The sequence below is a fragment of the Thermothelomyces thermophilus genome, chromosome 1 (genome assembly GCF_000226095.1).
Source record: "Thermothelomyces thermophilus ATCC 42464 chromosome 1, complete sequence".
Taxonomy (NCBI): Eukaryota; Fungi; Ascomycota; class Sordariomycetes; order Sordariales; family Chaetomiaceae; genus Thermothelomyces; species Thermothelomyces thermophilus.
The window spans coordinates 8034277-8060055 of record NC_016472.1 but is presented as its reverse complement, the minus strand read 5'-3'; the positions used below and the strand labels follow the sequence as shown (position 1 = coordinate 8060055).

The 25779-nt window shown below is 56.4% G+C and overlaps 7 protein-coding genes across 7 annotated transcripts; 2 read left to right on the top strand and 5 right to left on the bottom strand.

Moving 5' to 3' along the window:
• Positions 1-119: 119 nt before the first annotated feature.
• Positions 120-1906, bottom strand: MYCTH_2298437 (uncharacterized protein). The gene is made up of 5 exons (XM_003660249.1): positions 1610-1906; positions 1515-1546; positions 1325-1451; positions 766-1270; positions 120-711 (listed from the first exon to the last, which is right to left on the bottom strand). The coding sequence occupies exons 1-5, from the start codon at positions 1781-1783 to the stop codon at positions 206-208; spliced, it is 1344 nt and encodes a 447-aa protein (XP_003660297.1). The 5' UTR covers positions 1784-1906; the 3' UTR covers positions 120-205.
• Positions 1907-2431: 525 nt separating this feature from the next.
• On the top strand, positions 2432-3851 carry MYCTH_2298434 (uncharacterized protein). The gene has a single exon (XM_003660248.1). The coding sequence runs from the start codon at positions 2564-2566 to the stop codon at positions 3305-3307; it is 744 nt and encodes a 247-aa protein (XP_003660296.1). The 5' UTR covers positions 2432-2563; the 3' UTR covers positions 3308-3851.
• Positions 3852-4145: 294 nt separating this feature from the next.
• Positions 4146-6616, bottom strand: MYCTH_2298433 (uncharacterized protein). Its single transcript, XM_003660247.1, has 4 exons — positions 5757-6616; positions 5162-5659; positions 4627-5103; positions 4146-4532 (listed from the first exon to the last, which is right to left on the bottom strand). The coding sequence occupies exons 1-4, from the start codon at positions 6416-6418 to the stop codon at positions 4226-4228; spliced, it is 1944 nt and encodes a 647-aa protein (XP_003660295.1). The 5' UTR covers positions 6419-6616; the 3' UTR covers positions 4146-4225.
• A 1240-nt stretch (positions 6617-7856) lies between these two features.
• MYCTH_2298430 (uncharacterized protein) lies at positions 7857-9840 on the top strand. Its single transcript, XM_003660246.1, has 2 exons — positions 7857-8122; positions 8220-9840. The coding sequence occupies exons 1-2, from the start codon at positions 8075-8077 to the stop codon at positions 9588-9590; spliced, it is 1419 nt and encodes a 472-aa protein (XP_003660294.1). The 5' UTR covers positions 7857-8074; the 3' UTR covers positions 9591-9840.
• A 1-nt stretch (position 9841) lies between these two features.
• On the bottom strand, positions 9842-11194 carry MYCTH_2298428 (uncharacterized protein). The gene has a single exon (XM_003660245.1). The coding sequence runs from the start codon at positions 10908-10910 to the stop codon at positions 9939-9941; it is 972 nt and encodes a 323-aa protein (XP_003660293.1). The 5' UTR covers positions 10911-11194; the 3' UTR covers positions 9842-9938.
• Positions 11195-11459: 265 nt separating this feature from the next.
• Positions 11460-15278, bottom strand: MYCTH_105072 (uncharacterized protein). The gene is made up of 2 exons (XM_003660244.1): positions 15020-15278; positions 11460-14620 (listed from the first exon to the last, which is right to left on the bottom strand). The coding sequence occupies exon 2, from the start codon at positions 14196-14198 to the stop codon at positions 13158-13160; it is 1041 nt and encodes a 346-aa protein (XP_003660292.1). The 5' UTR covers positions 14199-14620; positions 15020-15278; the 3' UTR covers positions 11460-13157.
• Positions 15279-22918: 7640 nt separating this feature from the next.
• Positions 22919-25315, bottom strand: MYCTH_2298421 (uncharacterized protein). The gene is made up of 3 exons (XM_003660243.1): positions 25131-25315; positions 23618-24647; positions 22919-23555 (listed from the first exon to the last, which is right to left on the bottom strand). Exons 1-3 carry the CDS (start codon positions 25183-25185, stop codon positions 23030-23032), a joined length of 1611 nt encoding a protein of 536 aa, XP_003660291.1. The 5' UTR covers positions 25186-25315; the 3' UTR covers positions 22919-23029.
• Positions 25316-25779: the final 464 nt, after the last annotated feature.

Here is a 25779-nt window from a genome sequence, read left to right as displayed (position 1 = left end):
TTTCCTCATCGGACGGAGTGGAAGTTGCGACTTGAGGGGTTCTCCTACCGTTTCACGTGATTTTCACGTGAGTCAACCGAGCCCTAACCCGAACCCTGAATTGCGATGCTGATGAACTTGTGGATAGGAGGATAATGGGGGGGTTGAGGCTCTCGTTATCCTCGGGCATCATCTATTATCTCCTTTACTGCCGCTATTGCTATTACTACCTAATCACCCCCTTTTCCCTCAATTCTTGTATTTGAGCATCGTCCATTCCCAGGTGTTCCCGCAGAATCTCATCCGTGTGCTGTCCCAAGGTCGGCGGGGGACTCCGAATTCTCGGCTTACTCTCCGAGTACTTGATGGGCGTGTTGAGCAGCTTGATAGTGCCGCATTCCTCGTGGTCCACCTCGACCACCATGTTCCTCGCCTTGGTGTGCTCGTGCGTCAGCGTCCCCTGGATGTCGTTGACGGCAGCGTAGGGCATGCCCTTGCCCTCGAATATATCTAGCCATTCTTGTGTGGTCTTGGTCACCGTGATCGCTTCGATCATGGCCTCAAGCTCGTCGCGGTTGGCGACTCGGGAGGCATTGATCTTGAACTTGGGATCGTCCTTCCACTCGGGTCGCCCTAGTCCGTCACACAGGATACCAAACAGCTTGTCGTTTCCTCCGCCAAAGAGGACGTCTCCATCCTTGGTCTTGAAGGACCTGTATGGCACGATGGAAGCTGTGCTCGGCTGTCAGCGAGGACGCGAAACGAAGCAGGGGGCCCGTCACATACGGTGAGCCGTCCCCCATCGGCCAGTGTCCTTCTCCCCGCTAATCAGACAGCTGCTTGCGATATTGGCCAGGGTGACCGTCTGGCAGTCGCTCAGGGCGGCGTCGATGTGCTGACCCTTGCCAGTCCTCGCGCGGGCGAGCAGTGCAGCCATGATGCTGTTGCTCGTGTACAGCCCGGTAGTCAAGTCAGTCACTGCTACACCCACCTTGACCGGCGGCCCGTCTCGGCTGCCGGTGATGTGCATCAACCCGAACTCGGCCTCCACCATCACGTCATAGCCCGGCCGTTGAGAGTACGGCCCCGTCTGACCATAGCCCGTTATGGACGCATAGATGAGCGCAGGGTTGATCTTGTGGATGGTCTCGTAGTCCAGGCCGTACTTCTTGAGAGATCCTGGAATATAGTTCTCGACCAGAATGTCGCACTTGGCAGCCAGCTTGTGGAGGACGTCGACTCCAGCGGGATCCTGGAAAGAGAGTGCCAGCGACTTTTTGTTGCGATTGACCTGAGCAGATTAGCAAACGCCTGGGCCTCTCCGTTCGTCAACCGCGATACATACTCCCAGGAAGTATGCAGACTCGCCGGGGCCTTCCTGCGAGGAACCGGGCTTATATGTGGCATAAGGTGGACCCCAAGCTCGGGTGTCGTCGCCCCTGACGGGGTGCTCTATCTTGATCACCTCTGCGCTGCTGCTTGTCAGCTACCCGGCTCCTTGTCCTCCTTCGAGCAAAGCAGAGGGCTCAGCATACCCCAGGTCTCCTAGAATTTGGGTGCAGTATGGCTGCAGAGCGATCGATGGTCAGTAAGGGATGGAGTTTTGAATGGTGCTTGTAAAGTGAATTACCCCCGCCAGCACTCTGGTCATGTCCAGCACACGGTAACCTTCGAGCGGAAGCGACTCGGATGCCGAGGCCGCGGCCGAGACGGAGAAGCGCCGATTACGGCCCGGGATCCGCTCCGGTAACGCTGGCAACCGGGCCTGTGAAACGCGGCGGAGAATGCTTAAAGTCCGACTCATGGCTAAAGATCAGGCGGGATGCAACGGGCTTGAACAGAGGGATAAACAGGGAAAGTAATAGGCGACAGAGGTCTATCGCGTTCTGGATTGAGTCCTGTTGTGTAGGAAGGGAGAGGGGACCATGCGGAACAACTGGAAGCACCGAATACCACAACGGGTTCTGCCCGGCTTAGCGCATCCGAAGCCGAGGAACCAGGGATCGTCAACAAAAGTCCACCAAGCCCACCGAGTCCATTTACATAGTAGACAGCGTGGTCAATTCCGCCGATGGGTTGGTCATTTCCAGCAGCTTTGCGGGCGAAATTGGTGCAAAAGTTTACAATTGCAATGAAACCGAGGAACTGTTTCCATGAAATAGTGAGCTTTAACGACGGAAGGCACCTTGCTCATCCGTATTTACCCTCGCACGCAGGATGCAGGAAAGTGCAGCCTGTGGATATTTAGAAACTAATATGTATGTACTGTATGTACATACATACTCCGTAATACGTATTTGGTTATTGTAACAGGGCGTGTGCGATGGAGTTACTGTGTAAATTACCGCCCAAGAGCGCGGCTTGACGCTCGGACCAGTTCACCCCATGCGCGCCGCTGCATAATACCAGTACTCTATTTAACTAGAGCCTTCGCTATCCAACCCATTCTACAGTAGGAACAGCATCGACCCCCAAGAACAAAAAAAGAAAAAAGAAAAAAAAAGAAAGCGTCCGCGACCAACCTCCGGCTTCCGTTGAAGAAACAACAATCAGCTTCGCAGACCCCAGCACCGCATCAATCGCGATGGACTACCAGAACCGCGCCGGCTCCAAATTCGGCGGCGGCGGCGTCGCCTCCCACAGCATGACCAACGCCGACCGGCGCGAGCGCCTGCGCAAGCTCGCGCTGGAGCAGATCGACCTCGACAAGGACCCGTACATCTTCAAGAACCACCTCGGCTCGTTCGAGTGCCGCCTCTGCCTGACGGTCCACCAGAACGACGGCTCGTACCTCGCCCACACGCAGGGCAAGAAGCACCAGACCAACCTCGCGCGGCGCGCCGCGCGCGAGCAGCGCGAGGGCAAGGGCGACATCGACCCGCACACGGGCCTGCCCGTCGGCGTCGTCGGCGCCGGGTTCGCCGCGCTGGGGCTGGGCGGCGGCGGGCCGCGCAAGAACGTGATCAAGATCGGCCGCCCCGGCTACAAGATCACCAAGGTGCGCGACCCCATCACGCGCCAGCAGGGCCTCCTCTTCCAGCTGCAGTACCCGGACATCGGCACGGGCATCACCCCCAAGTGGCAGGTCATGAGCGCCTTCAGCCAGCGCGTCGAGGAGCCCGACCGCAACTTCCAGTACCTCCTCGTCGCCGCCGAGCCCTACGAGACCTGCGGCTTCAAGATCCCCGCCCGCGAGCTGGACAAGAGGGAGGGCCGCCAGTTCGAGTACTGGGATCCCGACGCAAAGGAGTTCTGGTTGCAGATCATGTTCATGACGGAGCGCGAGGAGCGCTTCAACGCCGCGCCGGGCTTGACGGGACGCCGGTGAGCGTTGGTAAAAAAAAGGGGGGCGAACGGTTGAAGTGGGAGGATAATTACAGCACGAATAAGCAAAGAAAGAGCAGGGGAAGGTGAAAAAAAAGAAAAGAGGAAAAGTCAAAGCAGGAGGCTCGTCTGGTTTCATCAAGCAACCTTAGCTCAGCAGGTTCACAGCATCAGTCGCCGCCCAAGACACGAGGTCTCGCCCAGCGCTGCGTCTGCCGCGGACTGCCTCTTAGAGCAAGCCTCATGTCAGAGTCCATGGCTGCTTGAGGCGATCAATCATCAAGGGTTCCGCCACGAGGAGGTGGACCAGAGAGGTGTAAGGCCGCAGCAGTTCTGTCAGCTCCGTTTCCTCGCTAACGGTCGGACAGCGAAACGACATCCCCATAGGTTGCGCCCGCCGAGGTAGTGGGCGGCTGTGTGGATGGCAGGGTGGTCCAAGAGATTGAGAATAATACTAGGCATATTAGAATGGGATGACCACTTCATCCAGACGTAATCTTTCGGCTCTCTAGGTTTTCAGTCGTAAGACCCTTGTGTGCAAGATGTGCTCTTATTGCCGTCAATGCATTTCTTGTAAGGCCCATCCATGTCCGACCCCTTTCCACGACGGGCGATGTGAGAAGTCGACTTGGTCAACCACGCTTTTTAGATTGCGGTTTCTCTATCTCCTACGCTGAGCCTAGCTGTAATGTCGATGATGCTATCCTCATTAACCCTCAGACGCGCCCAATGGATCGAGTTTCCGCGTGCGAAAGGACCTGATCAGGTCAGGTGCTGGCCGAAAACCACCAAAATCACCATCCCCGTGCCAAATCGGCCCAGCCCAGTCCATCCAGCCCAGCGCAACCTAGCCTCAGCACTCACTTACACTTGGGTTTCCCTTCGCTAGCAATCAAGTCTAGAAGCCGATGGCAAAAAGCAATTATCGGAAGTTATTGTCAAACCGCTTGAACGTGTACCCGATGAACGGCAGGCTCATCTCGGGACTCTCCTCCTGCTGAGACATATTGCCATTGCGGGCCTGGGCGGCCTTGAGCAGGGTGGCGTTGTCCGTCTGGTCAATCTCGTCGGTCGGGAAGTAGGTGGTATCGATGTTGGACGTCAGGCGTGGCTCGAAGGGGGCTCTGATGCGCCTCAAGCTGTCGAACTCGACGCCCCGGAAGAAGGCGTGGTTCTTGATTTCGTGCGCGCCACCGCGACCGAGACGGTTCTCGGAATTGCAGATCAAGCTACAGCAAGTGGAGAAGGGGCACACTCTGTTAGTGGTCTGTAGGCTTAAGGGAGAAAGAGAAATCAATCAGAATGTTTACGAGACTGGCTCACCTCCGGATCAGGTTCTCTGCTTCCACGCCGAGCTGAATGTCGTCCGGGAAGTAGAGCGACTGCCGCCAGTTGACAATCTTGCGATATGTATCGTGGCTGTCCTCGGCGCAGAAAGGCGGCCACCCAACCAGGCACTCGAACATGATGGTGCCCAGGGACCACCAGTCACAATCGAACGAATAGCCGTGCCCCGTGAAGATCTCGGGCGCGATATAATCGGGCGTGCCGACAGTTGAGTATGCCATCAGTCGCCTCGACCGTCTCCAATCGTTGATTTGGGACCGGTTGCTGACCGTCAGATTAATCTGGTCAATGGCAATCGAGTTCCGGTTGTCGCGCGGCTTGCTCGACTTCCCCTGGAGGAGTTGCTGATAGTAGTTGTTGTCATGCAGCTTGTGGAAGCCGGTCGAGAGACCGAAATCCGTCAGCTTGACGTGGCCACCCCGGTCAAGGAGGATGTTGTCGGGCTTGATATCTCTGCGTCTCGTTTAGCTCCCCAGGGCTCGTTACGCCAGAAGGTTGGGCCAGTACCGACCTGTGAATGAAACCCAGCTTGTGAACTGCCTCGATAGCTAAGACGATCTCGGCGATATAGAACCGGGTGATGTCCTCGGAAAAGATCTCGTACTTGATCAACATGGTCATGAGATCTCCACCGGGCAAGAACTCCATCAACATGTACAAGAAGTTTGCGTCCTGGAAGGTCGTGTACAGCTTGACCACCCAAGGACTGTCGGACTCGGCAAGAATGTCGCGCTCTGCGCGGACGTGGGCCAGCTGGTCCTTCTTGAACATTTCGGTCTTGATGAGCGATTTCATGGCGTAGACCTTGCCATCCGTCTTCTTCTGCACGAGCTTCACCTCGCCAAAGGCGCCCTTGCCAATGATCTTGATGGTATTGTAGTTTTCCGGCTTGTCCTTGGTCCGCAGGAAACGCAGATAGGAGCCTTCCTTGCGGCCTGCCGTAGCCCAAATCGATTCCCGGCGGCGAGGGTCGGTGGTTTCGGCCAGCTTCTGCTCCATCTCACTCTGCCTGCGCATGGCCAACTTGTGTCAGTGCGGGAGGATCCTTTATTTTGGGGGGAGAGGGGAGGGAAAGGGGGATCTTTGGTGTGAACAGCATCACTCACCTCTGGTTGCGCTCGCGAGCCCTCTTGACACTGTCCTTAAAGAAATCCGAGGCAAGCTGGGAGCACTTCTTCTGGTTGTGGTTGGCGTTGGAGCCGTACTTGTCCGGATTCCGCTCCGGAGCGGGGGCGAAGTAGCCGGGCTGAGCCCCCTGGGTCGGCATCGGCGGCGCATTGGCGTAGCTGCCGTGGCCGGGCTGCTGTCCGCGGGAGTCGGCCGTTCTGGGCCGCTGACCGGAGGACGGGCCACGGCCTCCGTAGGGGGATGAGCGGCCAGCGTCCCCTAGGTTCTGGTGAGAGAACTGGTTGGCGAGCCCCGTGTTGGGATCATTGCTGTTGGCGCCGGGTGTCGTCGACCGGGCCTGACCGTAGCCCTGGCCGGCAGAGCTGTAGTCGGCAGCCTGGGCACCGAGCTGCGAGGGATACTGGGAGCCGCCGTACTGGATCTGGCTGTTGGGCGGGAAGTATCCCGCCGACGCGTAGCCTCCCTGCTGGTGGTATGCCTGGGGCTGCTGGGCGCCGCCTCCCTGGGGAGCGGCCTGGCCCCCTTGGAAGACGGGCTGGGGAAAGGTCGAGGGCGTGGTGGGATATGTGCGGTCGTTGGCAGCCAGTCGCTCGTTGTTGTTGCCGAAGTTGAGGTAGAGACGGTTGCCCTGGTTGTCCATCTTGACGGCTTCCCGCGGCGCGGCCGTGGCGCACAATTGGTAGGGTATTTGCTGGTAATCCGGGCTTTGCAGATTCGCGCGGGCGGCTTGCAGGTAACGACGGGCGACGTCGAGCCGGAGTTGTGCAGAAAGGGGGGAGGATTGAAGGGGGAATCCCTGCCGTTTTGAAAGCCGGGGTCTGTTGAAGGTCGAGGCCTGATGGTTGTCTGGGTTGACTTTCTCGGGTTACCGCCCCGCCTACTACCTATTTGAACTGGAGGTGGGGCAGGGGCTGCAACTGCAACTGCAACACGCGACGCCGGCTGCGGAAGAAGCAGTGTGTAAAGAGGTGGAGCCCTGTGTGACACAGTACTGTGTTAGTGTGACTGAAATCTGTTGCTATTGTTGTTACTCCGTATTGTTGTTGTTCGTTGGTTGCTGTTTACCAAGTTTGTCGGGGTAATTGGCCCGTGGGTCATCGAAACAAGGGATGGAATAGGGGTTGTACTGTGTACGGACGTACAGTACAAGCCAAGGGCGATCCGTGCCCGCACCTTGGTGGGTGGGTGCTTGTGTTCGTGTCGATGCAGACGCGCTGGACACAAACTGGCGCTGGAGCTGAGCGGACAATCACAGGTGGAGAAAGAGGAAAGAGGGAGGGGTACCCGCTAGCAATGAGCTCTCAAGCAGCAGTCGGGACCAGCACGAATACTTCAGTGACGGGCGGCCGAGGGTGCTTGGAGGTTGTCTGAAATCGAAATCAGATATGGACCATAAAGCAACCCTTATTGCAGGTGCTAGTTAATAAACGTGTCGGGATCTTGGTGAAGTCTTCTCCGTAGTATGCTAAAGCTCAAACTGCAACGGATATTGTTTCTGGAATAGCCCCTGGTAGCGGGGTGCATAGAACGGCACTCGCAGGGTGCTGACCGCACTTTCCCAGCAGCGAGAACCAAGATTTAGTGTATCCCGCCCACCCTTGTCACACTTTCGAGGGCTTCACAGGTGAGAACTTAGCTTCGGTTCAGAGTACGTCCGTACTGCCTACTGCGTAACTTCGGTATCTTCTACCAAGCCCCGGTAACGTGCCGACTTTGGTGCGGCTTTCAGTCTACAGTATCCATGATAGCATTTCAAGAACCCTACCCATCTCGCAAAAAGCGACATAATCAGGTCTAAAACGTCTCCAAGTGGGATCCCTTACTGACAATCCCTAGAGCAGCTCGTGTAAGGAGAGGGTAGTCAACAAGCAGTACCAGGCCTAATAAGAGGACAACGACTGTGTAAAATGCACCCCCTTCTGGGAACTCCTCGGCCTCGAGCCACAAGGCTGGAACTCTGATGATCATGGGAGTTTCGGCAGGCTCCGTGTTGCAACGAGGTCACTCTGGGTCTGGGTCCGTGCACTACGGCTTATCGCGATAACGGCGCTTGGGAAATTTGAGCTTCACGGCGACCTCGAACTTTGTAAACGACGGATTTCTGCCAGCGATGAGGCGATCGTGAAACCGCACCATTTCTCGATTCACTCGCGTTCACTGTTTTCGAAAAGTGGCGAAGCCGATCGATCTTCCTCTAAAACTAAAGAATCTCTCTCGGGCCCGCCGCAAGCCGAATGTGCGGGTAGTACTGCTTAACCTCCCGCGACGGAAGCCCAATCGCCCACTCCGAGCCACCATGGCCGAACCGACACCTGCACCGGCGCCTCCCCCGGCTGCGAACACCGTATGAACCCCCTTGTTATCAACTTTCCTTTTTTTATTCCTTTTTTTTATTATTTGTGTGTGCGCGCGCTTTCCTGTTCTGACAATCTACTCTGCAGGCTCCGAAAGCACCCTCCGGAAACCCGGCCCTGCGCATGCTCGGTCTGCCCCATCTCCCCCGCAAGCTTCCCTCCCGAAACTGGATGATCTTTTGGACCATCACGGGCGCATTTACAGCGGCGGTTATCTACGACAAGCGGGAGAAGAAGAGGGCCATCGCGAAGTGGTCTCATGCCGTCGAACACCTCGCCAAGGAGCCGCTGCCTCACGATAGCCTCGGTTTGGCGCAGCCGCGGAAGCTCACCATTTATCTCTCGAGTCCGCCCGGGGATGGGCTGCGCGTGGCCCAGGATCACTACACGGAGTATGTGAAGCCGATCTTGGCCGCCAGCGGGCTGGACTGGGAGTTCGTGCAGGGCCGCCGGGAGGGCGATGTGCGTGCTTATGTGGCCGAGCGAGTACGCAGGCTCCGCCGCAGCCGGGAGAGCGGCGGCGAGCCGGATCCCTCAAAGGAGCCGACGAGAGAGGAGTTAGTGGAGGCCTTCCGCAAGTCGCGGGGCATCAAGGAGTACGACGGTGTACGCGGCGATATTGTCATCGGCCGACACACATGGAAGGAGTACCTCAGGGGCTTGCATGAGGGCTGGCTGGGTCCCCTAGCGCCGCCCCCAGAGCCGGAGCCGCTACCAGCCGCCGTGAACCCCGAGCCATCAACAGGCGACAAGCCCGCCGAGGACAAGCCCGCCGAGGAAAAGAAGGCCGAAGAAGAAGAAAAGAAGCCCAAGCGGCCGCCTCAACCAAAACCCTACAACACCACCGCCGACTACCCTTCAGCCGTCCTTCCCAGTGTCGCACCCGACGCATTCGATCCCTCCGCACCGATCCGCGAGCCTCATATCCTCGGCTTCCTCAATACGCCCACGCGCCTCTACCGCTTCCTCAACCGCCGCAAGCTCGCCGACGAGATCGGCCGCGAGGTCGCCGCGGTCTGCCTGTGCACATATCGCGAGTACCAGCGGCTCGCTGCCGACCCCGACGCCGGCCCCGACGCCGACTCGACCAGCAGTCCCGCCGCTGCTCACGAGCAGCCGCTGTACGAGCAGCAAAAGGAGCTGGCGTGGGAAGAGAAGGACTGGATCAAGTCCATCTGGAAAGAGGACGACCCGAAGGGTGCGGACACGTCCGAGGCGGCCGAGATCCCCGAGAGGGTGCGCGCGAAGCCCATCGTCATGGACCCGCGCATTGCCGAGCGCATGCGGCGCTTTCAGCTGCTGCCCGAGGACGAGGAGCGGGCTAGCAAGATCGTGGTGCCCGAGGAAGAAGTCGAGGGGTGGATCAAGGGGAAGCTCCGCCAACTCTGCCGGTGGGGTGTGAGCAAGGCTTTCGAGAAGAAAAAGACGACACCGCTGGAGGATAAGGATGTGGAGTGAGTGGGAAGGGCGAGAGACGAGGGGGTTCCGTGGTTGCGGTCGAATTGTTGCATACTCGATCTACCTACCTGTATAGCAGCTGCGGACGTGCTTTGTCCCAATGTTGGAGTATCATGATGCATGGCTGTGGTTGGCCCAGCGGTTTGTATTGTATGTACAATATAGAATGATAGATGGCTGGTGAGCTGGCGTGAGGACTGATGAATCTCGACTTACCTTTTTGGCGGTCAAACTCTGATTCCAACAGGCTAATTGAGTCCTATCTGAACATGTGGCCCCGACAGCAAGGGGCGTGTCTGGTCCTCGCCATCATGATTAACAAAGAGTGTGGGAGAGTATTGCTACGGCTCAATCTTCGTCATCGTCAGACGAGTAGTCTACCAGCAAACCCCCGGGCTTTGATGTGCTTATACTTGGGGGCGCTCCCGAGGCTGATGGTGCTGGTGTTCGTGTTGTTGCCGGTGCCGCCTCCGGTGCCTCTACCTTCGCAACAGCTGCTGCTGTCGACCCCTCCGCTCGTGCACCCGCATCTGGCTCCCCAGCTACTCCCTTGTCGCTCGCCTCCCCCTTACTCCCGACCGACTCTTCCCTCCCGCCAGCCTTACCAGCTTTGTCCTCCACATCCTGCCTCTCGTGGCTCACCTCATCACCGCCGCCGCCACCGTCACTACCGCCCGTCGACGCCCTCTTGATGACGCCCACCCCCCTGAGCCTCTTCTTCTCCTTGCCCGCGTCCCCCTTCCTCCGCTTCCTCCCGACAACGCCGAAGCCAAACTCCCCACCCACCGAGAGCGGGCCCTCCCCATCCGATCCGGCCTCCGCTTCCTCGTCGGAGCCGCCACCACCACCACCGCCGCCGCTCCCGCTCCCGCTCCCGCTCCTCCTCTGAGCCTCCCGAAAAGCGGCCAGCCCCCTCTCCACCTCCCTGCGGGCCTCCTCCTCCTCCCTTCGCTTGCGCATGCGCACCTCGTCCAGGAACTCGACCTCGTCATCGTCGAGCGGGCGGAACTGGTTGCGCAGCCGGTGGGCCTCCTCAAAGGCGGCCTGCTTCGCAGCCTTGTTGGCCTGGAGGATCTCGTAGAGCGACTTCTCCTGGGAGGACTGCTGCTGCTGCTGCTGCTGCTCGCGGCGGCGGCGCCGGTCCTCCTCCAGCTGGGCGGTCGCGGCCGCCCAGGCCGCCTGCCTCTCGGCAGCCTTGGAGCTGGCCGCCGAGGTCGCCGTCGTTGCCGATGATGCCGGCTGGTTCGGGAGTGATGATGATGAGACTTCCTCCCCTGTTGCCGCGTTGATCGCGCCGGCCGAGACGAAACGAGAGGACATGGCGGTTGACGGATTCAAATGGTCGTCCGCGTGTAGCGGGTCGATGTTTCAGTGTGAGGGTGCACTGTTTGATTGAAGCAACTCGTTCCTCAATCCGTACACCGAGTAGGCGGTCTTCAAGCGAGCAAGTCTGTATCTAAGGGGCAATTGGACAGAGAGGAACCTGGCCAGTGCTGGTGCGTTTCGCAGGCACTTGGCTCGTCTTTTCGTTCGTTGATGGATTAGGGACAAGACACAAGGTTGAAGAAACGGGCGAAACAAGCAGCTGTTTGCCAATTGTCAAGCCCCACCCAATACCAGTACATCAATTGTTCTTTCCACACTCTCTTCGCATCCGCATTCATGATACTAGTAAGGTTAACAAGACCCAAGGTCACTCTTTCCAAAACAACCTGAGCATCTGGTTCGGTCTTTGTGATCTACACTCATCGAGGTTCATCCTTCCCTTAAGTTTTCCCGGTACACGACGGCTGTTCTCGTCCCGTCCATCACCAGAGTTGGGTCTTTCATGTTCTGACATCACATCACCATGAATTATCCCAACAATTTACGCCTCGGCAAAAGCGCTTGAATCGGTTTTTTATTGTCTCGTTATATCAAGGCCGGTCTAGTCCAACGATCCAGACCAGGAAAAGTCCTGCGCTGGCAGGCTGTCATTGACATGGACGCATGCCCCGACACTCAGCTTCAAGTCCGAGTATCGCGACAAACGTCTGCCATCGCCTGGCTAAAAGCTCCTGTGTCTCCTCTTCTTCACTCCTGAAACACCCCAACCCCAGCGCTTCGATCAAGTAAACCTTTCCCTAACATCCCAATCTCGAGTCATCCCATCTTCTGATCCTTCAACCCCAAATTCGTCAAGTCGTGATCCCAGGTAATGGTAACAAAACAAAGGAAGGTCCATGCCTCTCGGCAGTAGCCTCCGAAAACCTTGAACAGCGACAAGAAGAAACAGCTGTCTTCTGCTCAATCCTCCCTGAGCTCCCCTCACACAACTCCCTCTAATTTGGAATACGCGCAACACCGATTCCAAACCCTTTTCTAGCCACGTTCAGGAAAAGAACAAGAAAAGGGAAAAGAGAAAAAAGAAGAAGCCAACTGCGCCGCTAACATGCCAGTGATTGGATCCTCTTCCTCTGCCGGAAGCCACTAGCATCCCGAGGAGCCAAAGTCACTGAGCGAGCCTCAGCTGGTATAAGAAAGCAGAAGCAATTAGAAGAACAATGAAGCAATGAAGCATGATACCTCCATAGCACAGCCCCAAGAAGTAGGAGAAGAGCCAAATGAGGCTATTGAAAGTCCAACTTTTCACCCCTCGTAACCCAATCCCGCACAAACCGACTGATACCCTTGAGATAGCACCAGATATGTACTCATGAAACCAGCAAACTTTTTTGATCAGAACAAGGCGGAAAATGATGGGATTGTAATGGGCGCCAAGTCGGGTGAGCACGTCACAATGCAATAACGGACATCAGATTTGATATGCTGGAACCGTGTCCGTTATGCCGTTGTCCAAGTAGCGCGCCCGCGTTCTGCTGAGTGACCATCATGAATGATATCTGATTTTGGAAAAGAACGAGTGAAGTGGGAGAACGCGGGGCCGTAGCACACATGACAGCCACGAGTCTGGAAGCTCGATGACCTGCCACTGACAGCCATGACCCTCTGGATCGACTTGGTCCACTCAGCTTGAACCTCGAAAAAAATGGGGAAGATGAAACTTCGAGAATGCCGAGAAAGAAGCCGGTTCGCCAAATCTATGATGAAGCCCGAAGCGAAAGCACGATGGTATTCAAAGCCGAGAAAAACGCCGATTTATGTTATGAAATGAACCGGTATACCGAGAAAAAGAGTTTCATTAGTCGAGGACGACGGGCTGCGGACCGAAAAAGTGAAATAGGACGCGCAAGGCTGCTGGGATGCCGCGCCTTGCCGAATGTGAGCCAGCGTCCAGCCGTACACATAGGAGAAGGCGACGTGGCAAGTTGAATAAAAGCAAGGCCGTGGATCATACGGATCACCAGCGGCGTAAGGCCTATCGCGTCCGGACAGTCGCTCGGGGTATCTGAATGCAAACGTATCGAATGTCCGATGAGCCTGGAATGAAACCCGCGTCTCGTAAGACGATGCAACGGAAGAGCAGCATTGCGCCCAAGATAAGCGTCTAATCGAATTGAGTGACGAGAACGCCGAAACGCGCCGACGAATTGACCAACTCAATGGCGCAGCAGCCGGGCGTCAGCATCAGCCGACCACAGCCTGCCCGTACGCGTGGGCGCCAAAGTAGCCGACGGTCTTGTGATGCATACCACCGCAGCTGCCACAGTTGCAGTCCGCAACGCCCGGGTGCTCCCAGATGTTGTGACCGTAGCCATAGTAGCCACCATAGCTCAAGGGGTTCCGCGATGCATGATTGCCATGACGGAAACCGCTGTAGGGCGGGGGCTGCGGGTAGTGTCTCGACGCGACGTTGCTGCCCAATAGCGCGCCATCAAACCACTCAGCGTAGCTCGAATTGACAAGGGCGGTCGAATTGGCGTACTCGGGAGTGCCATATCCCGAGTCAGGAGGCGTAAGCGGAGCCGCTTGGGACCAGGGAGCGAAAGAATATGCCCACGCAGATGGGTCATGCCGGTACGCGGCCGTAGGCGGCACCTGGTTGCGCTTCGCGCTGGACAGGCGTTCATACTCGGCCACCTGCTGCTGGTGCCAAGCGGAGTAGAGCTGCTGGGCACGGGTCCGTGACAGATCCGGCTCGACAGGCGATGCAAGACCGAGCATGCGATCGCGGCTGGCTTGCTGCTGCCTCTTCTTGGTCTCTTGCCACTCCTTCCAGTTCGACAGCCAAGCCTGGTAATCTTTGCTCCCGTCCAGGTTGACATAGAGACACCAGTGGATGGCGCCTAGCCACTCGTATTCCAGAGTGTTGAGCTCCTGTACCGGAATTCCGCTCACCTCTGACCAAGACTTGTTCTGGAACGTGTTGTCGTCCAGAAACTTGCTCCCCAGAAGCAACGAGATGGTGAGCATACGCCAGATCTGACCTTCGGTGTGGTTGGTCTGCCCTGCAGCGTGCATCATGTTGATGCGCTTGGCCAGGTAATTCATGCCCAGGAGGATTGTAGTGCTCGGTAGCCGCGTCGAAGTCAAGATTTGCGAGACGAACTTGCGGAACGCCGGGTTGACCTGCCGCTGGGGCATGACGATACGCGTCGCCATCTCAGAGACGTAGTCGGCCATGAGCTCGACTTCATAGTCGAGCACGGCACAAACGCCACCAGGCATTTTGGCTCTGGATGAGTCGAGTCGGAAAAAAAAGTTGAGAAAGCGGTGAGAAGATCGAACTGCTTCAAGCAGCTGGAGAAGGGCAAACTGGGTGGGGGGTTAGGCCACGCCGTGCCGGAACCTCCAGAGCCGAAGAGTTGAAGGATCTCGATGTGTGGGAGGGTCGAGATCTAGTATAGCCGTTGAGCCATAGAGTGTAGGTTCCGTCGTCTACACTGAGAGAATTTCGTGTCGGGATGGAGCGACTCGAATGACCGTCGAGAATGCCCGGGCCAGACAAAAAGGGAGTCGCCGGCTCTCTGTTGGCTTGCAGTAACCAAAGCCTTATCCAGGTAGAGCTGAGAGGCTCGATGTACGGTCGCGAGCACGACGGGATGAAGGAGTCAATGATTAGAAGAGATAAGAAAAGGAACGTCGAAACACTATGTTTGAACACACGAGGTTAGCCCCCAAACACGTCCCTGTTAGAAGGGCAACGAATGACGGTCGTCCGACAAGGGAACCGAGATGAACAATCAAACTCGTAAATGTCGAACGATGGCCGGAGTGAGAGATACCCTCAAAAATGAAGGAACCTTCGAGGCGAATCTCGATTATCCAGGCCAAGGTTAACCAGCCAAAGCGAGCCGGCGACGTGAGAGCCTTGTGGCGATGAGACAGAAACCCAAGCCCGCTAGTTCAGACCGCATCGACGGGCGAGATGTTTGGATTGCGAAACATAGCCAGCCATGAAATGCCGCGCACCAGTTTGCACCGTCCAGATCGCGCTCGAAAAACAAAAGAAAACCGAGTCGGGGGACAAGACAGTGGTGGATACGAACCTAGCGGGAACCGACCGAGATCAAACAATTCCGACCGCTAAGTGATGGGTGTCCTCCCGGCTGTGTCGATGGTTTGAGAACCAAAGGCACAACAGCACCCTGACCGGTAAATCGGCACGCGTGCAGGGCGCTGCGTCTTCTGTCCCCGTTCGAGTTAACGAAGGTCGACAGACAACTGAATCCTTCTGTGAACGACACAAAAGTGAATTTGGCCGTTCGTCGGTCGCTCGGTGCTTGGCGGATTCAGCGATGGTCGAGGAGGGGGATGGGGGGAGGAGGAAGAGCACGGCGTGGGAGGACGGGAGGTGGAAAGGGAAGAAAGGGAAGAAAAAAAAAAAGGACTGGTTTGGCTTTGCGGAGAGCAGCGATCAAAGTGGCCCTGGCTCGCTGCTAGTGTAGCGAGGGTGGCCGGGTGGGTAACGGTAGCGTTGGGGCAGGCTATCGCTAGTGGGCCATGGGACATAATGAAGGGCCCACACATGGCTCCGGGCACAGGCGGGCGCGGGCGCCGAGGGAATTCGACCAGGCCGCCCTCCGTCGGAGGATGGATGGTGTGACTAGCACTTACAACAACACAACAGCAACAGCACGGCAGCGAGTCGTGTGAGCAAGGCTTATTAGTAGACAAGAAGAGATCACTTGCACTCCAGCTAAAGACTTTTTTGACAAGAGGCCTGCAGAAAGCAATGAGGTCCCTTGAGACATGCAGCCGGTACTTCACGGGGCGGCACGCAGGGCTGTCAGGCACGTCGGTCCGTTTCGGCAAACGTCGAGGTGCATTGGCAATTTCACAAACGGCAGCGTCGTGCGTCAGATTGGGGGTACCAGGTGACAGGACGAAATGACGGAAATGACGGGGGTGGCCCGCGGGCGCGTCGAGCCTTCCAAACAATAACTACCTCCCAGTGCGGTTTCCTCACCCAGCGGTCAGAAGAAAGCGCCAAGGCGATCCACAAGTGGGCTGGCCAGCGGGTGCTAACCTGGATTGGCAAGCAGCGAAGATGCCAGCCTTCGCCCGCAAGTTTCGCATCCCACGGCTCGTGTGGCCACTGAGAGTTTTCGTATTCCAACCAGGAAAGCAGGAAAGGACAACCTGTTCTCCAAGACGGTCCGGAGTACACGTAAAAAGAAAAGTTTTTCATCCTCCCGAATTTTTTATTCCTTAGGAAAACTGTCTCGGCACCTCGTGTCTTCACTACCCTGTTGATTCAGAACAGACGTAACTCGTACTGCTCATCCATACGCTGACTCGCGGTTTTGGGACGGCGTAAACTCTGCAACCTCCCAAAACATCCATTCCGCGCTTCCGGATGAAGGACAAAGGAAGTGGACAGCGGGATTATTAACTATTTTGAAACCAACGCCCCTGTCGCTCGCCGCGCTGAATGGACCAGACAACACAAGTACGGAAGTACACTACGCGAGGGTTGGGGTTGTGAAGATAACCGGAAGAATTTCGGGAACAACATACTTTTGGTCACGGATGGAGTCGAGGATGTAGAGGGCTTCCCTGCCTCAGATTGACGTTAAGATAGCAAAAGTTTTGCTCCAATCCAATCACGGGCAATTCGTTGCCATTCACCAACGCCACCTGTTGTTACGGGCTCTGGCTTGGAGAGTCAGCCCGCGCTCTTGCGATGCGTAGGCGGCGCTATTTCTCTCTTTGGCCTTGTTAGCGAAGCCACTTCAAGCCACAGTACGTCCGTAATCTTGTCCAACTGACCCATGAAACCAATCGGCTGATCGGGCTTGGTCATCTATGAAAGGGATACTGTTTTTGGAGAACGCACGGACGTTGCCGACTGCATATGCACTGCTAGGATTGCTTGAAAGGCCTCTGAGAGGCAAGAGGGTGCGAGGGAAAAAAAAAAAGGGAAACACCCGGGTTAATTCACGCTTATACGTATGTACTGCACATACCTACATAAGTTAGGCACGCTTCACTTCGCTCTACAGGCATGGCTGCGCACATGTTCGGCGCCGGCAACCGCATGGCCGCGTCCGATCATTTGAGAAGGCGCAACTGACAGCGCGAACATTGATACCCTCCGCCACCGTGTGTCATGTTTCTCTGAGCTGCAGGAGGAGTGACCCCATGCTCTCCTGGAGATTGGGCCACCGTCTGGGAGGCGCAGGGTCTCTCGCTTTGCCTGGCTAACCGCACTCCTTGGGTGAGAGTAGAGGGTTGGAGGAGCGGTCAAGGCGAACTCAACCGCCAACGGGAACCAGGGTGCTGGGAGAGGCCCGGAACAAAAAACGTAGCATACTGTAGACCACCGCCTCCCGATGACATGGTTCGACCTGATCAGAGATTGACCCCAGACAACACCCGCGGTCCGTTAAATCACACACAGGAAGAAAAAGAAAAGAAAAGAAAGGCAAGCCCCGGCTGGTCCCTCGCTGAGGCAGAACCCGCAGTCCTGCCCTGAGTTTTCGGTTGACGGCCTCTGACGGGCCTGACGAGAGCAGCAAGCCGACCCGCTGCGGGTTTCGCTTCTGGTTGTATTCCCTTTCGGGATAGTTTAGAGGGGGCTTGGCGGACATGTTTGGTCAACCGATTCCGTAATTCCCACCACGGCATCATGAGAGGAGAGGTGCTCTGTCCGTTTTGAGCACCAGTACGGAGTCGCGTACAGACTCGTAGCATGGATGCCTTCGGATCAGAGTGTCCTAAGATCACTTTCCCGAATCAACCAGCTCAGCCTCTTCTCGAGGCTCATTGGACATCTTGTGGAATGTTCGTAGTACGAATCGGCCGAGGCGGCCAACCGGAGCTTACGCGTTGGCTCGAGACAAGGAAGACACAACCCCGTTGGTCCCTGTTGTTCCAGACCGCCTTCTTTCGCCGCAACAGGTGGTCAAAGACCTTTACCAAAGTTCGGATTGCTGAGTCGCCCGAGACAACTTCGCCGACCAAGGGTGCAAACGGATCAGGGGCCAACCCAGAGAGCGCGTCTCGCGTTGTCGATGGAAAAGAAAAAAAAAGGATTGAGGTTGCGCCCGGCCAGCTGCAAAGCCAACGGTGTGTTGGCAGCCAGTTAGCCAACTGCCTCCTGCCTTGCCTGCCTGTTTCCCTGCGGCCACAAAATGACTCGTCTCCCGGCGCGCTGCGCTCCGGGGCGAGGAACAAGACATCGTTTGCTGCAGGAGTGTCAAAGAATACAAAAAGCAGGACGCCAGTTTTGGGTTTACGGTTTGCCCCCGGCCAATGAGCCCTCCACGTTGTGTTTCTCAGAGGACCCCGACTGGATCAAGGGGATCCTGCCCCCGCGGCCTTCCACATGCAAACCCCTCATGCGGTCATCACTTCCCCTCCGTTATTACGGGAGCCATTGGCCAGCGTTGCTTGTGGGCTACACAGCCTACACTAATCAGGGGAAAAACAAGATGGATTTCTGGAAGCTGCCTGTGCTGACGCGCCTCGATTCGAGAATGTAGTGTGCTGTGGTAGGACATGACCTAATACTTGGAGCCACCGTTTCCGTCAGGCAGACCTCAGTCGTCATGAGGTGTTACCCGCAACGACTCGGGACCTCACACATACATACATGCATACATACATACATACCCCGCGAGCGATTTTCTACTTGCGCACGCCGTTCAGTGTGTCAAGCAGTAGTGCACCCACTACACTAGCAGAAGAGTACACTACTTGCAGTCACTACATAGTAAAGTACTCCGTTGAGAACCCAGTCTCGGCCAGTCTATCCGACCGAATCCACGTTTTGTTGAAGACGGAGGCGAGTTTGACTCCACACCTTTGCACTCCACACACTCACCAGTGACTGGCCGGCTGCTGCGAGATCTGGCTAGAATCGGCGTCGGGCAGGGACACAGCAAGCAATCCGCGCTACCATGGCGGGGCTCCCCACGGTGCAAAAACCCTCAATTTCAGGGTTCCCTCCAACGTGGGAAGCAAAAATATACCGCAGTTGCATCCACCAGCCTTTTCTGACCCACTACTGTCCCTCCAGCGGTTGCCGCGCGAGGGCGCTGGAAGAGAAGAGAAGTCTTGGCCGCATGTGCTAAACAATTTTTTTCTTCTCTCGCCTGCGCAGTAGATTGTTGATCGCGGAGGAGAGGGGGGTTTCTTCGCCTTCACATGGGTTCTTCCTTTACCCTTCTCGTCGAGGCCTCTGCCGATGATCGCCCACAACGCGTCCGGCGACGCAGCAGCAGCCACCAGCAGCAGCAGCAATCTTTACACTACGCCGCTCTTCGGCCAAACCCCGGGACGAGCGAGGGGTAAATAGAATGAGGTGTCGAACGGCTTCGGGCCCGGTTAACGTCCCATTGCATGTTTCGATCACGGCAAACACCACCCGAGGGAGAGAGAACTAAGGAGGGGTTTCGGGGTTTCCCCTTCCACCCAAAGTTACATCCATCCTCAACATTCCATTCCAAGTAGCGTTACCCGATCGGACGGCACTCGATTCCGTGATGTGTCCTCGAGGTGTTCCAAGTCGTATCGGCGCTTGGGTCGCTAACCAAGAAGCAAGCCAAGTGGCCCAAGATCTTTCGAGTATGTCCTTGCAAGGTTGATGGAGAAGCGTTCCGGCCAATAAAGTCTCTTCTTGCTCGCATGGCGCTCGTAGCTAGCATACAACGCGCCAACCCGGCCTACATAGCGTACTTTCGGGACCAAGGACGTCCGCCCGAAGCGACGGCAATACATTGTAGACGCCGTCACAGCCATTTTCGGCGACCGTTCTGATCTTGCATTGCAGAATAGTGGACAAGACCGATCGCCTTCTTCCCATTTACTTGGTAGTGTGCATTCACCGCACGAGTGCACGTACCCACCGCACCAAATATCGCACCTGATTGATGCATGTAATCCAGACACGGGCGAGCCTAGGTGCGTCGTGTTCGAATCTGTGGCAATCACTAGTGTAATGAATGCTTTCGACACGCAAGTGGGGACCATGACCTCAAACCACCCGACGCCGATCGAGCGGCGCTCGCCGCCCCTTCCGCCCCAGACCGCTTCGACTGGCTACCCGGGCAGGCACGAACAGGTCTTCTGATAGAAACCATCAGGCACCCTCGATTGTCCATACCGTACCACCGTACCTTCCCCCCACACAGCACCGAGCGCTGACGTTTCCAACGCCCAATGAGGTGGAGGCGAGTGGCTCAAAGTGAAAGCTGGCTCCGAAAGAGAAAAAAAAAAACCTGATGATCATGATCATCGCCCGCCAGACAGCTACGGCGGCACCGCAGCCCCAGGATGGCTGGAAGCCTGTTAGTTATGTGAGCAGAGAGGCAACAGAGCGAAAACGCCCGATGCCATGGCCGAAATGACATGACACCCACATTTTTTTGCCATCCACAACCATGCTCCACCTCCCCTTCCAGTCGCAGCCAGTATGTATGTATGCACACTACCCCAGTTTTGTCATGATGCAGCCTGTGCGTCTCCTCATGGGTGCATGACCACGGATGGTCGTCATTGGTTGCCTGCGCGTTGCTGCTGCCTCGCTGCGTGCAGTCCCGGGCAAGTTGTTTGAGGGTCCCTTTTCCAACCCCTCTCTTGCTAACCGGCTTACCTAAAGCACCCCGGAATGCACGAGGTCTACTCCCCATCCATGGGGCGTATGCATGTCCACTCCTCCATACACGCCTCACAACCACCGTTACTGGATATGCTGGTGCACACGACGCCGGGCGTCTCGGCCCTGCCAAGGAAACGGTCTTTCCCAGTCAGCCAGCAACTTATCACGACTGACGAGTGCTCTCACGGGTGTGGTGCGTTGTGGACCGTGACAGTGCACACGGAACGGAAGGCTTCGACTTCGGCGATTCTCCCGCGTCGAGTCACACACCGTGTCTCCAGTCAGCATCTCATTCATCAAACCCCCTCCAGGGAAACTCGGTTCCCCATGCCCGAGCAGGCACGATAGGAGCCGATGCAAGTTCGCAACTCTCGCTGCTGCCCGCTGCCGAACCGCTGGCTCAGCTTGCCCGTAACAAAGTAACCCATCCAGCTGACTTGGAGAGATACGGAGGATGAGACGCACAAGCGAACCGCAACTGTGTCCCCGGCAACGTCTCTTGACGGCCTCACCATGATCCAATCAAGAGAAGTAGGTTTAAAAAAAAAAAACGAGAGAAAGGAATAATAATATATGACACAAGGCGAAGATGATCGATGTCGAAATAAAAAGTTGAGCAACAACAGAGCCTATGGTGCACGTAGTAGGCTACGAACTGAGATGCCCCTCCCCCTCCCCTTTCTCTTTCTGAACAGCCCGATGTAGTGCGACGGCTCTTCGCTTCATGCCCCAAGAACAGAACCTAGAGAAGCATTGGTTGTCTGGTTGGCGCAAAGTCAAAAGCTGGGCCTCGCTCCGCAAGTCAAAGCACGCGAAAGTGCCAGCCATTGCTATGATAATGCATTCCTGCCCTGGACAACTACAACTCTATGTACGGATATATGTGTATGTATGTACATGCTCCGTACAGTGAGCGAGCTTGTATCCCCCTTCCCCTCCTTTGGCAGCATGCTTGACGGCACATCTTTGCAGCGAGCGAAGGATCGGGTACGGACGCATTCGATGGAGATTGGATGTGCGTCGCAGAAAAACCCAATGACACATACACACACAGTCTCCGTCCAGTCTATCTCAGCCTGCCGTCACGGCTGTAGTGTAGTAGTAGTGTCGGGCAGCTAAGTCAACAAGATAACAAACCCTGGAACGAACTGATCAGCAGCGTATGTACACACGTACGGTACAGTACTTATGGGTGTGGCACATGGCGGAAGTTATCTTGCTGAAGCTTCCCCCCCCCCCCCCCCAAAAAAAAAAAAAAAAATTGCGCATCTCCCAGGGCTCTGGTGATGACCGAGGAGCCAAAGATAACTAAGGTAGAGAGGTAGCTAGTCCGAATGGCCTGACTTCGCTCGAAATACCGCCGACCAGGAAAGCCGAGGAGGCAGGGGGGATCTCGAGTCGGGATTCAACCACATATCATGGAATGCCGCGTCGCTCGCACTCTGGTCTCTTCCCTGACTGGTTCGCGCACCCAGGAGAGTAGAGTATGGTAGTTCATCACGGTGCTGGATGATAAGTTCCATGCATCTTGCAAGAAAAGAGACTGGTACCGAGAAAGAAAGAAAGAAAGAAAGAAAAAAGTTGTAACAAGTGACAACTTAGAGTCCAGGAAACTAACTCAAACCTTCTCTCTCCTTTTCGCCCTCATTCGGTGTCTTGCCAGGTAGCCTACCATTTTTCTTCCCCCTTTGCCCGCGGTCAAGCAAGCTACACCTGCAATCATGAGTTCGAGCTACTACCGCCAGCTGATGAGGTTGATGACCCATCATGGGCAGGGAAGCAGCGAAATATCAGGAGAGACTTCTGCTTCTGTCCTTGACACCAGGACAACCTCCCAACATAAATGTCGGGTCCTCTTGATGCTGTCTTCGTTTTACCCCTCTGCTGGCTTTATATGCCCTTGTCCTGGTATAAGCTCAAGCAAGCGAGACCCCTCAAGATGTCGGCCCTGGCGACGACAGCAACCCTCTCTATTAAGTCGGAGGTGTTGAGCGGTGTCCTCCCGTCAGGATGCCACCGCCCTTGGCGAACGACGGTCTACTCCTACCGATGCCAAAGCTAGCAATGGAGAAGAAAGAAGGAAAGGAACTGAACTCATCCCATGTCCATAAGATAGATAGTACATAAACGAAACGACAGAAGCCCTCTCAAGAACGCCATCAAGCTCCCAAGCCCAACCAGACACTGTTCCTATCACCCCATCAACCAGGAACGCCGCGGCAAGCAGAGCCATCTCTTGTCTCTTTGCTAGGGCAAAAGGCCCTTCCAGTGTCCCATGTTCGGCATCCCATTGCCTCAATTTTTTTTCTTGTTTCAAACCCAAAACCACATCCCGGCTGCTTCCACCCACTCGAACTCGAGCCAGGGTGCAACCACCTAAGGAACGGGGCAAAGGAAGAAGGGAGCAAGGTTAGCAAACCAACCATTCACCCAACCTTCCCAACCCCTCCCTCCTTCAAGCAAGAGTCATTGAATAAGGCACAATGGCCTTATCCACCACTGGGTCACGTCTCGAAGTCACGTCGGCCTCGTTGCCCCATCTCTCGAACCAGCTGTCTTCCTTGGCCCTGGCCTTGTCGAACGCCTGCCGGCATTCCGGCGGGAGCAGGTCGCGGACCTCGTCCGGCACCGCCCGCAGGCCCCTGAACGGCGCCAGGAAATCCGCGGCCGCCGACGACTCGTAATCGGCCTGGGACGTGCGGAAGGGCACATCGTACGCCGCCGCCGACACGCCGGATGGTGGCGTCTCGAGGTGCATGTCCATGACGAGGAAGTTGCGCGAGATGGATGGCTTGACCGGGGGGAACTTTGTCGATCTTCTCGAAGGCGCGTCGCCTTCGCTCTCCTCGCGGTCCACGACCTGCTCGATACGCGCGTGCGTCGGCTGCATGATAGCTGGATAGTGCATTTGGTTGGTGTGAATGTCGTAGACACCATTGAGGTTGGCGCGGCGGACCGCGGACAGCATGCTGTTGAACTGGCTGCAGAGCATTAGCCTAGGGCACGAGGGAGAGACCTCCAAAGGATTTGTCTGTAATCTTACCTGGCCTCGCGGGCATGCTCCAGTTGCCAGTTGACATCGTTGACAGCGACGCGCCGCTTCTTGCTGTCGGCCTTGGCGTTTTGCTGGGGAACGGACGGACCGCCAGCATGGTACACCGAACTGGCGCCGTGCCAGGCAACGTACTGATTCTTGTTGTACGGCTTGTCCGGGTCGTAAACGTCCGACGGGTCGGCCAGCTCGCCCTCGACCACGCCCTCCGCGCGTGCCTTGGCAACCTCGTAGTCGTCGATGATCCTTCGCCCACCGACAATGATGAGGGCACCGAATTCGCGGAAGACGGACCGGGCTGTCACGATACCGATCGAGCGACCCTTGTAGCTGTGCGGGATGATTTCGCGCTCGATCATGTCTCGCTTCTCCTCGTCGTTGACGATGATCTTGTAGAGCTTCTTGTGCTTGGTGAAGAAGAGGTACGAGTCGCGGAAGCCAACGCACCGGGCGGGCTCGGTGGATAGCATATACAGACGGTCGCCGCGGTTGGGCAGCGTGAAAGTTCGGCACCGGTACTCGCGCCCGCCTTTGAGATTTCCAAGCTTGTCGACCTTCGTCTCGCCCTCGGGATCCTCCGGCAGGTCGACCTCGTCGTTAACAATGTCCATAACGGTGCCATCCTTGTCGATGGACTGCTGCGTCGGCTGGTAGTGCTGACCTTTACGTCCACCACGTCCGCGCCAACCGCCACGGCCGCGGCGTCGTGGTGTGGCGTCGGGGTTCGGAGGCTCGATGGGCAGCGTGTCCCAGTCCGGCGGGCGATTCTTGGGAGGTCTCCCTAACCGTCGGCGACGAACGACAGGTTCCGGAGGAGGTGTCGGAGACTTTGCGGACTCCTCATCCTCCTCTCGGGCTTCTTCCTCGGCGACCGAACCGTCGTCTTTGTCGTCCTTATCGGCCTTCTCAGCCTCCTCCTCCTCTTCTCCTTCCTGCTCTGGCTCCGCATCGTCCTGTCCGGCAGCATCGGGCATGGGCTCATCCTCATCGTCGAGGCCGTCAAACGTCTTGGGCGTGCTCTCTGTAGTAGATGGTAGCACGCGGTCAACAATCCTGATCTTTGGAACGAGTTGAGGTCGAGGAACGGACGCCATGTCGCGAGGATGTGAGATTGTTTCATCTCAGGCGAGAGAAAGGAGAGAACTCTTGGGCTATGGACTGGTTGTTCGAACTCGAGGCAGGGACCCAAGCGGGGACGCAACGCAGAGCGACCGCCAGGTTCAAGCATAATGAAAAGGAAAGGGAAAGGGGAAGGGGATAAACGACCGAGCATGCTCTGTTGCAACTTTTCGTCCGCCCCTCAATTGCTTCTGAGTTGGTTGGAGTGCCTGTGGAACTGACGAAACCTTTTGTCTCCCAAAAGCGGCCGGCGCTGCAGGTTGCTTGGTTGCACCGACTTGCAGTGCAGAGCCGGTTGCAGGAGGGTTCAGGTCGGTTTGCGGGCGACGAGGTCCTCATCGAGGGGCAAGAAGAGAGACCATGGGCAAAAAAAGAAAAGACTTACCGAGCGCTTGTTGGGCCCGCTTTGCCGCTGCGCGGCTGGTTCGTCGAGCAGGCATCGTCCAGGCTGTGTCTCGTTGCGGTGTGACGGCGCTTACTTTGGACGGTCGGGTGCTTGTGTCAGTGGCCGTAAATTGATGATCCGTTATAGCAGCGATAGCAAGTGGGTATGCTCGGTGTTGCGACGCGATTGTCAAAGGGACGCGGTTTTTGGCGGGCTGGAGGAGACGCTCGGACCGCATTTACCTAATACATTGTGAGTGGGTGTAAGGTACTGTACGGATTACAGTACATAGTACGTCCGTAACCTGTGCGGTACGCTACGGTCCGTACAGAACTGGACGTATCTGAGGCCAGACTGCTTTCTGGTGTCGAGCAGTTGACATGAACTCGACTTCATACCCTGTACGTATACATATCTTGAGATATTGAACTATGATGCTTTTCCAACAAAAAATGCGATTTTACGTCTCACAGACTGTAAATGTAAAGTACATTGGGCGATCATGAGCTCCTAGAATCCAAAACCTTTGGATTCAACACTCCTGCCAGTAGAACTCTGCAGCACAATCTTGTGAGTTGCTCTACGGATATTATCCCTCTGATGCCGCAGGATGCAGCGCTTTTGTCTGACTTGCAGCTAGGCGTTAGCA

Bases quoted from the DNA above. Each gene is read 5' to 3' on its own strand.
- MYCTH_2298437 (XM_003660249.1), bottom strand. From the start codon at position 1,783: ATGAGTCGGACTTTAAGCATTCTCCGCCGCGTTTCACAGGCCCGGTTG. The intron at 1,452-1,514 runs GTATGCTGAGCC...GACAAGCAGCAG, and splicing joins CAAATTCTAGGAGACCTGGG to CGCAGAGGTGATCAAGATAG. The intron at 1,271-1,324 runs GTATGTATCGCG...TAATCTGCTCAG, and splicing joins AGTCTGCATACTTCCTGGGA to GTCAATCGCAACAAAAAGTC.
- MYCTH_2298434 (XM_003660248.1), top strand. From the start codon at position 2,564: ATGGACTACCAGAACCGCGCCGGCTCCAAATTCGGCGGCGGCGGCGTC.
- MYCTH_2298433 (XM_003660247.1), bottom strand. From the start codon at position 6,418: ATGGACAACCAGGGCAACCGTCTCTACCTCAACTTCGGCAACAACAAC. The intron at 5,104-5,161 runs GTCGGTACTGGC...AACGAGACGCAG, and splicing joins AAGCTGGGTTTCATTCACAG to AGATATCAAGCCCGACAACA. The intron at 4,533-4,626 runs GTGAGCCAGTCT...CACTTGCTGTAG, and splicing joins GCAGAGAACCTGATCCGGAG to CTTGATCTGCAATTCCGAGA.
- MYCTH_2298430 (XM_003660246.1), top strand. From the start codon at position 8,075: ATGGCCGAACCGACACCTGCACCGGCGCCTCCCCCGGCTGCGAACACC. The intron at 8,123-8,219 runs GTATGAACCCCC...TCTACTCTGCAG, and splicing joins CTCCCCCGGCTGCGAACACC to GCTCCGAAAGCACCCTCCGG.
- MYCTH_2298428 (XM_003660245.1), bottom strand. From the start codon at position 10,910: ATGTCCTCTCGTTTCGTCTCGGCCGGCGCGATCAACGCGGCAACAGGG.
- MYCTH_105072 (XM_003660244.1), bottom strand. From the start codon at position 14,198: ATGCCTGGTGGCGTTTGTGCCGTGCTCGACTATGAAGTCGAGCTCATG.
- MYCTH_2298421 (XM_003660243.1), bottom strand. From the start codon at position 25,185: ATGCCTGCTCGACGAACCAGCCGCGCAGCGGCAAAGCGGGCCCAACAA. The intron at 24,648-25,130 runs GTAAGTCTTTTC...CATCTACTACAG, and splicing joins GCGGGCCCAACAAGCGCTCG to AGAGCACGCCCAAGACGTTT. The intron at 23,556-23,617 runs GTAAGATTACAG...AATGCTCTGCAG, and splicing joins GAGCATGCCCGCGAGGCCAG to CCAGTTCAACAGCATGCTGT.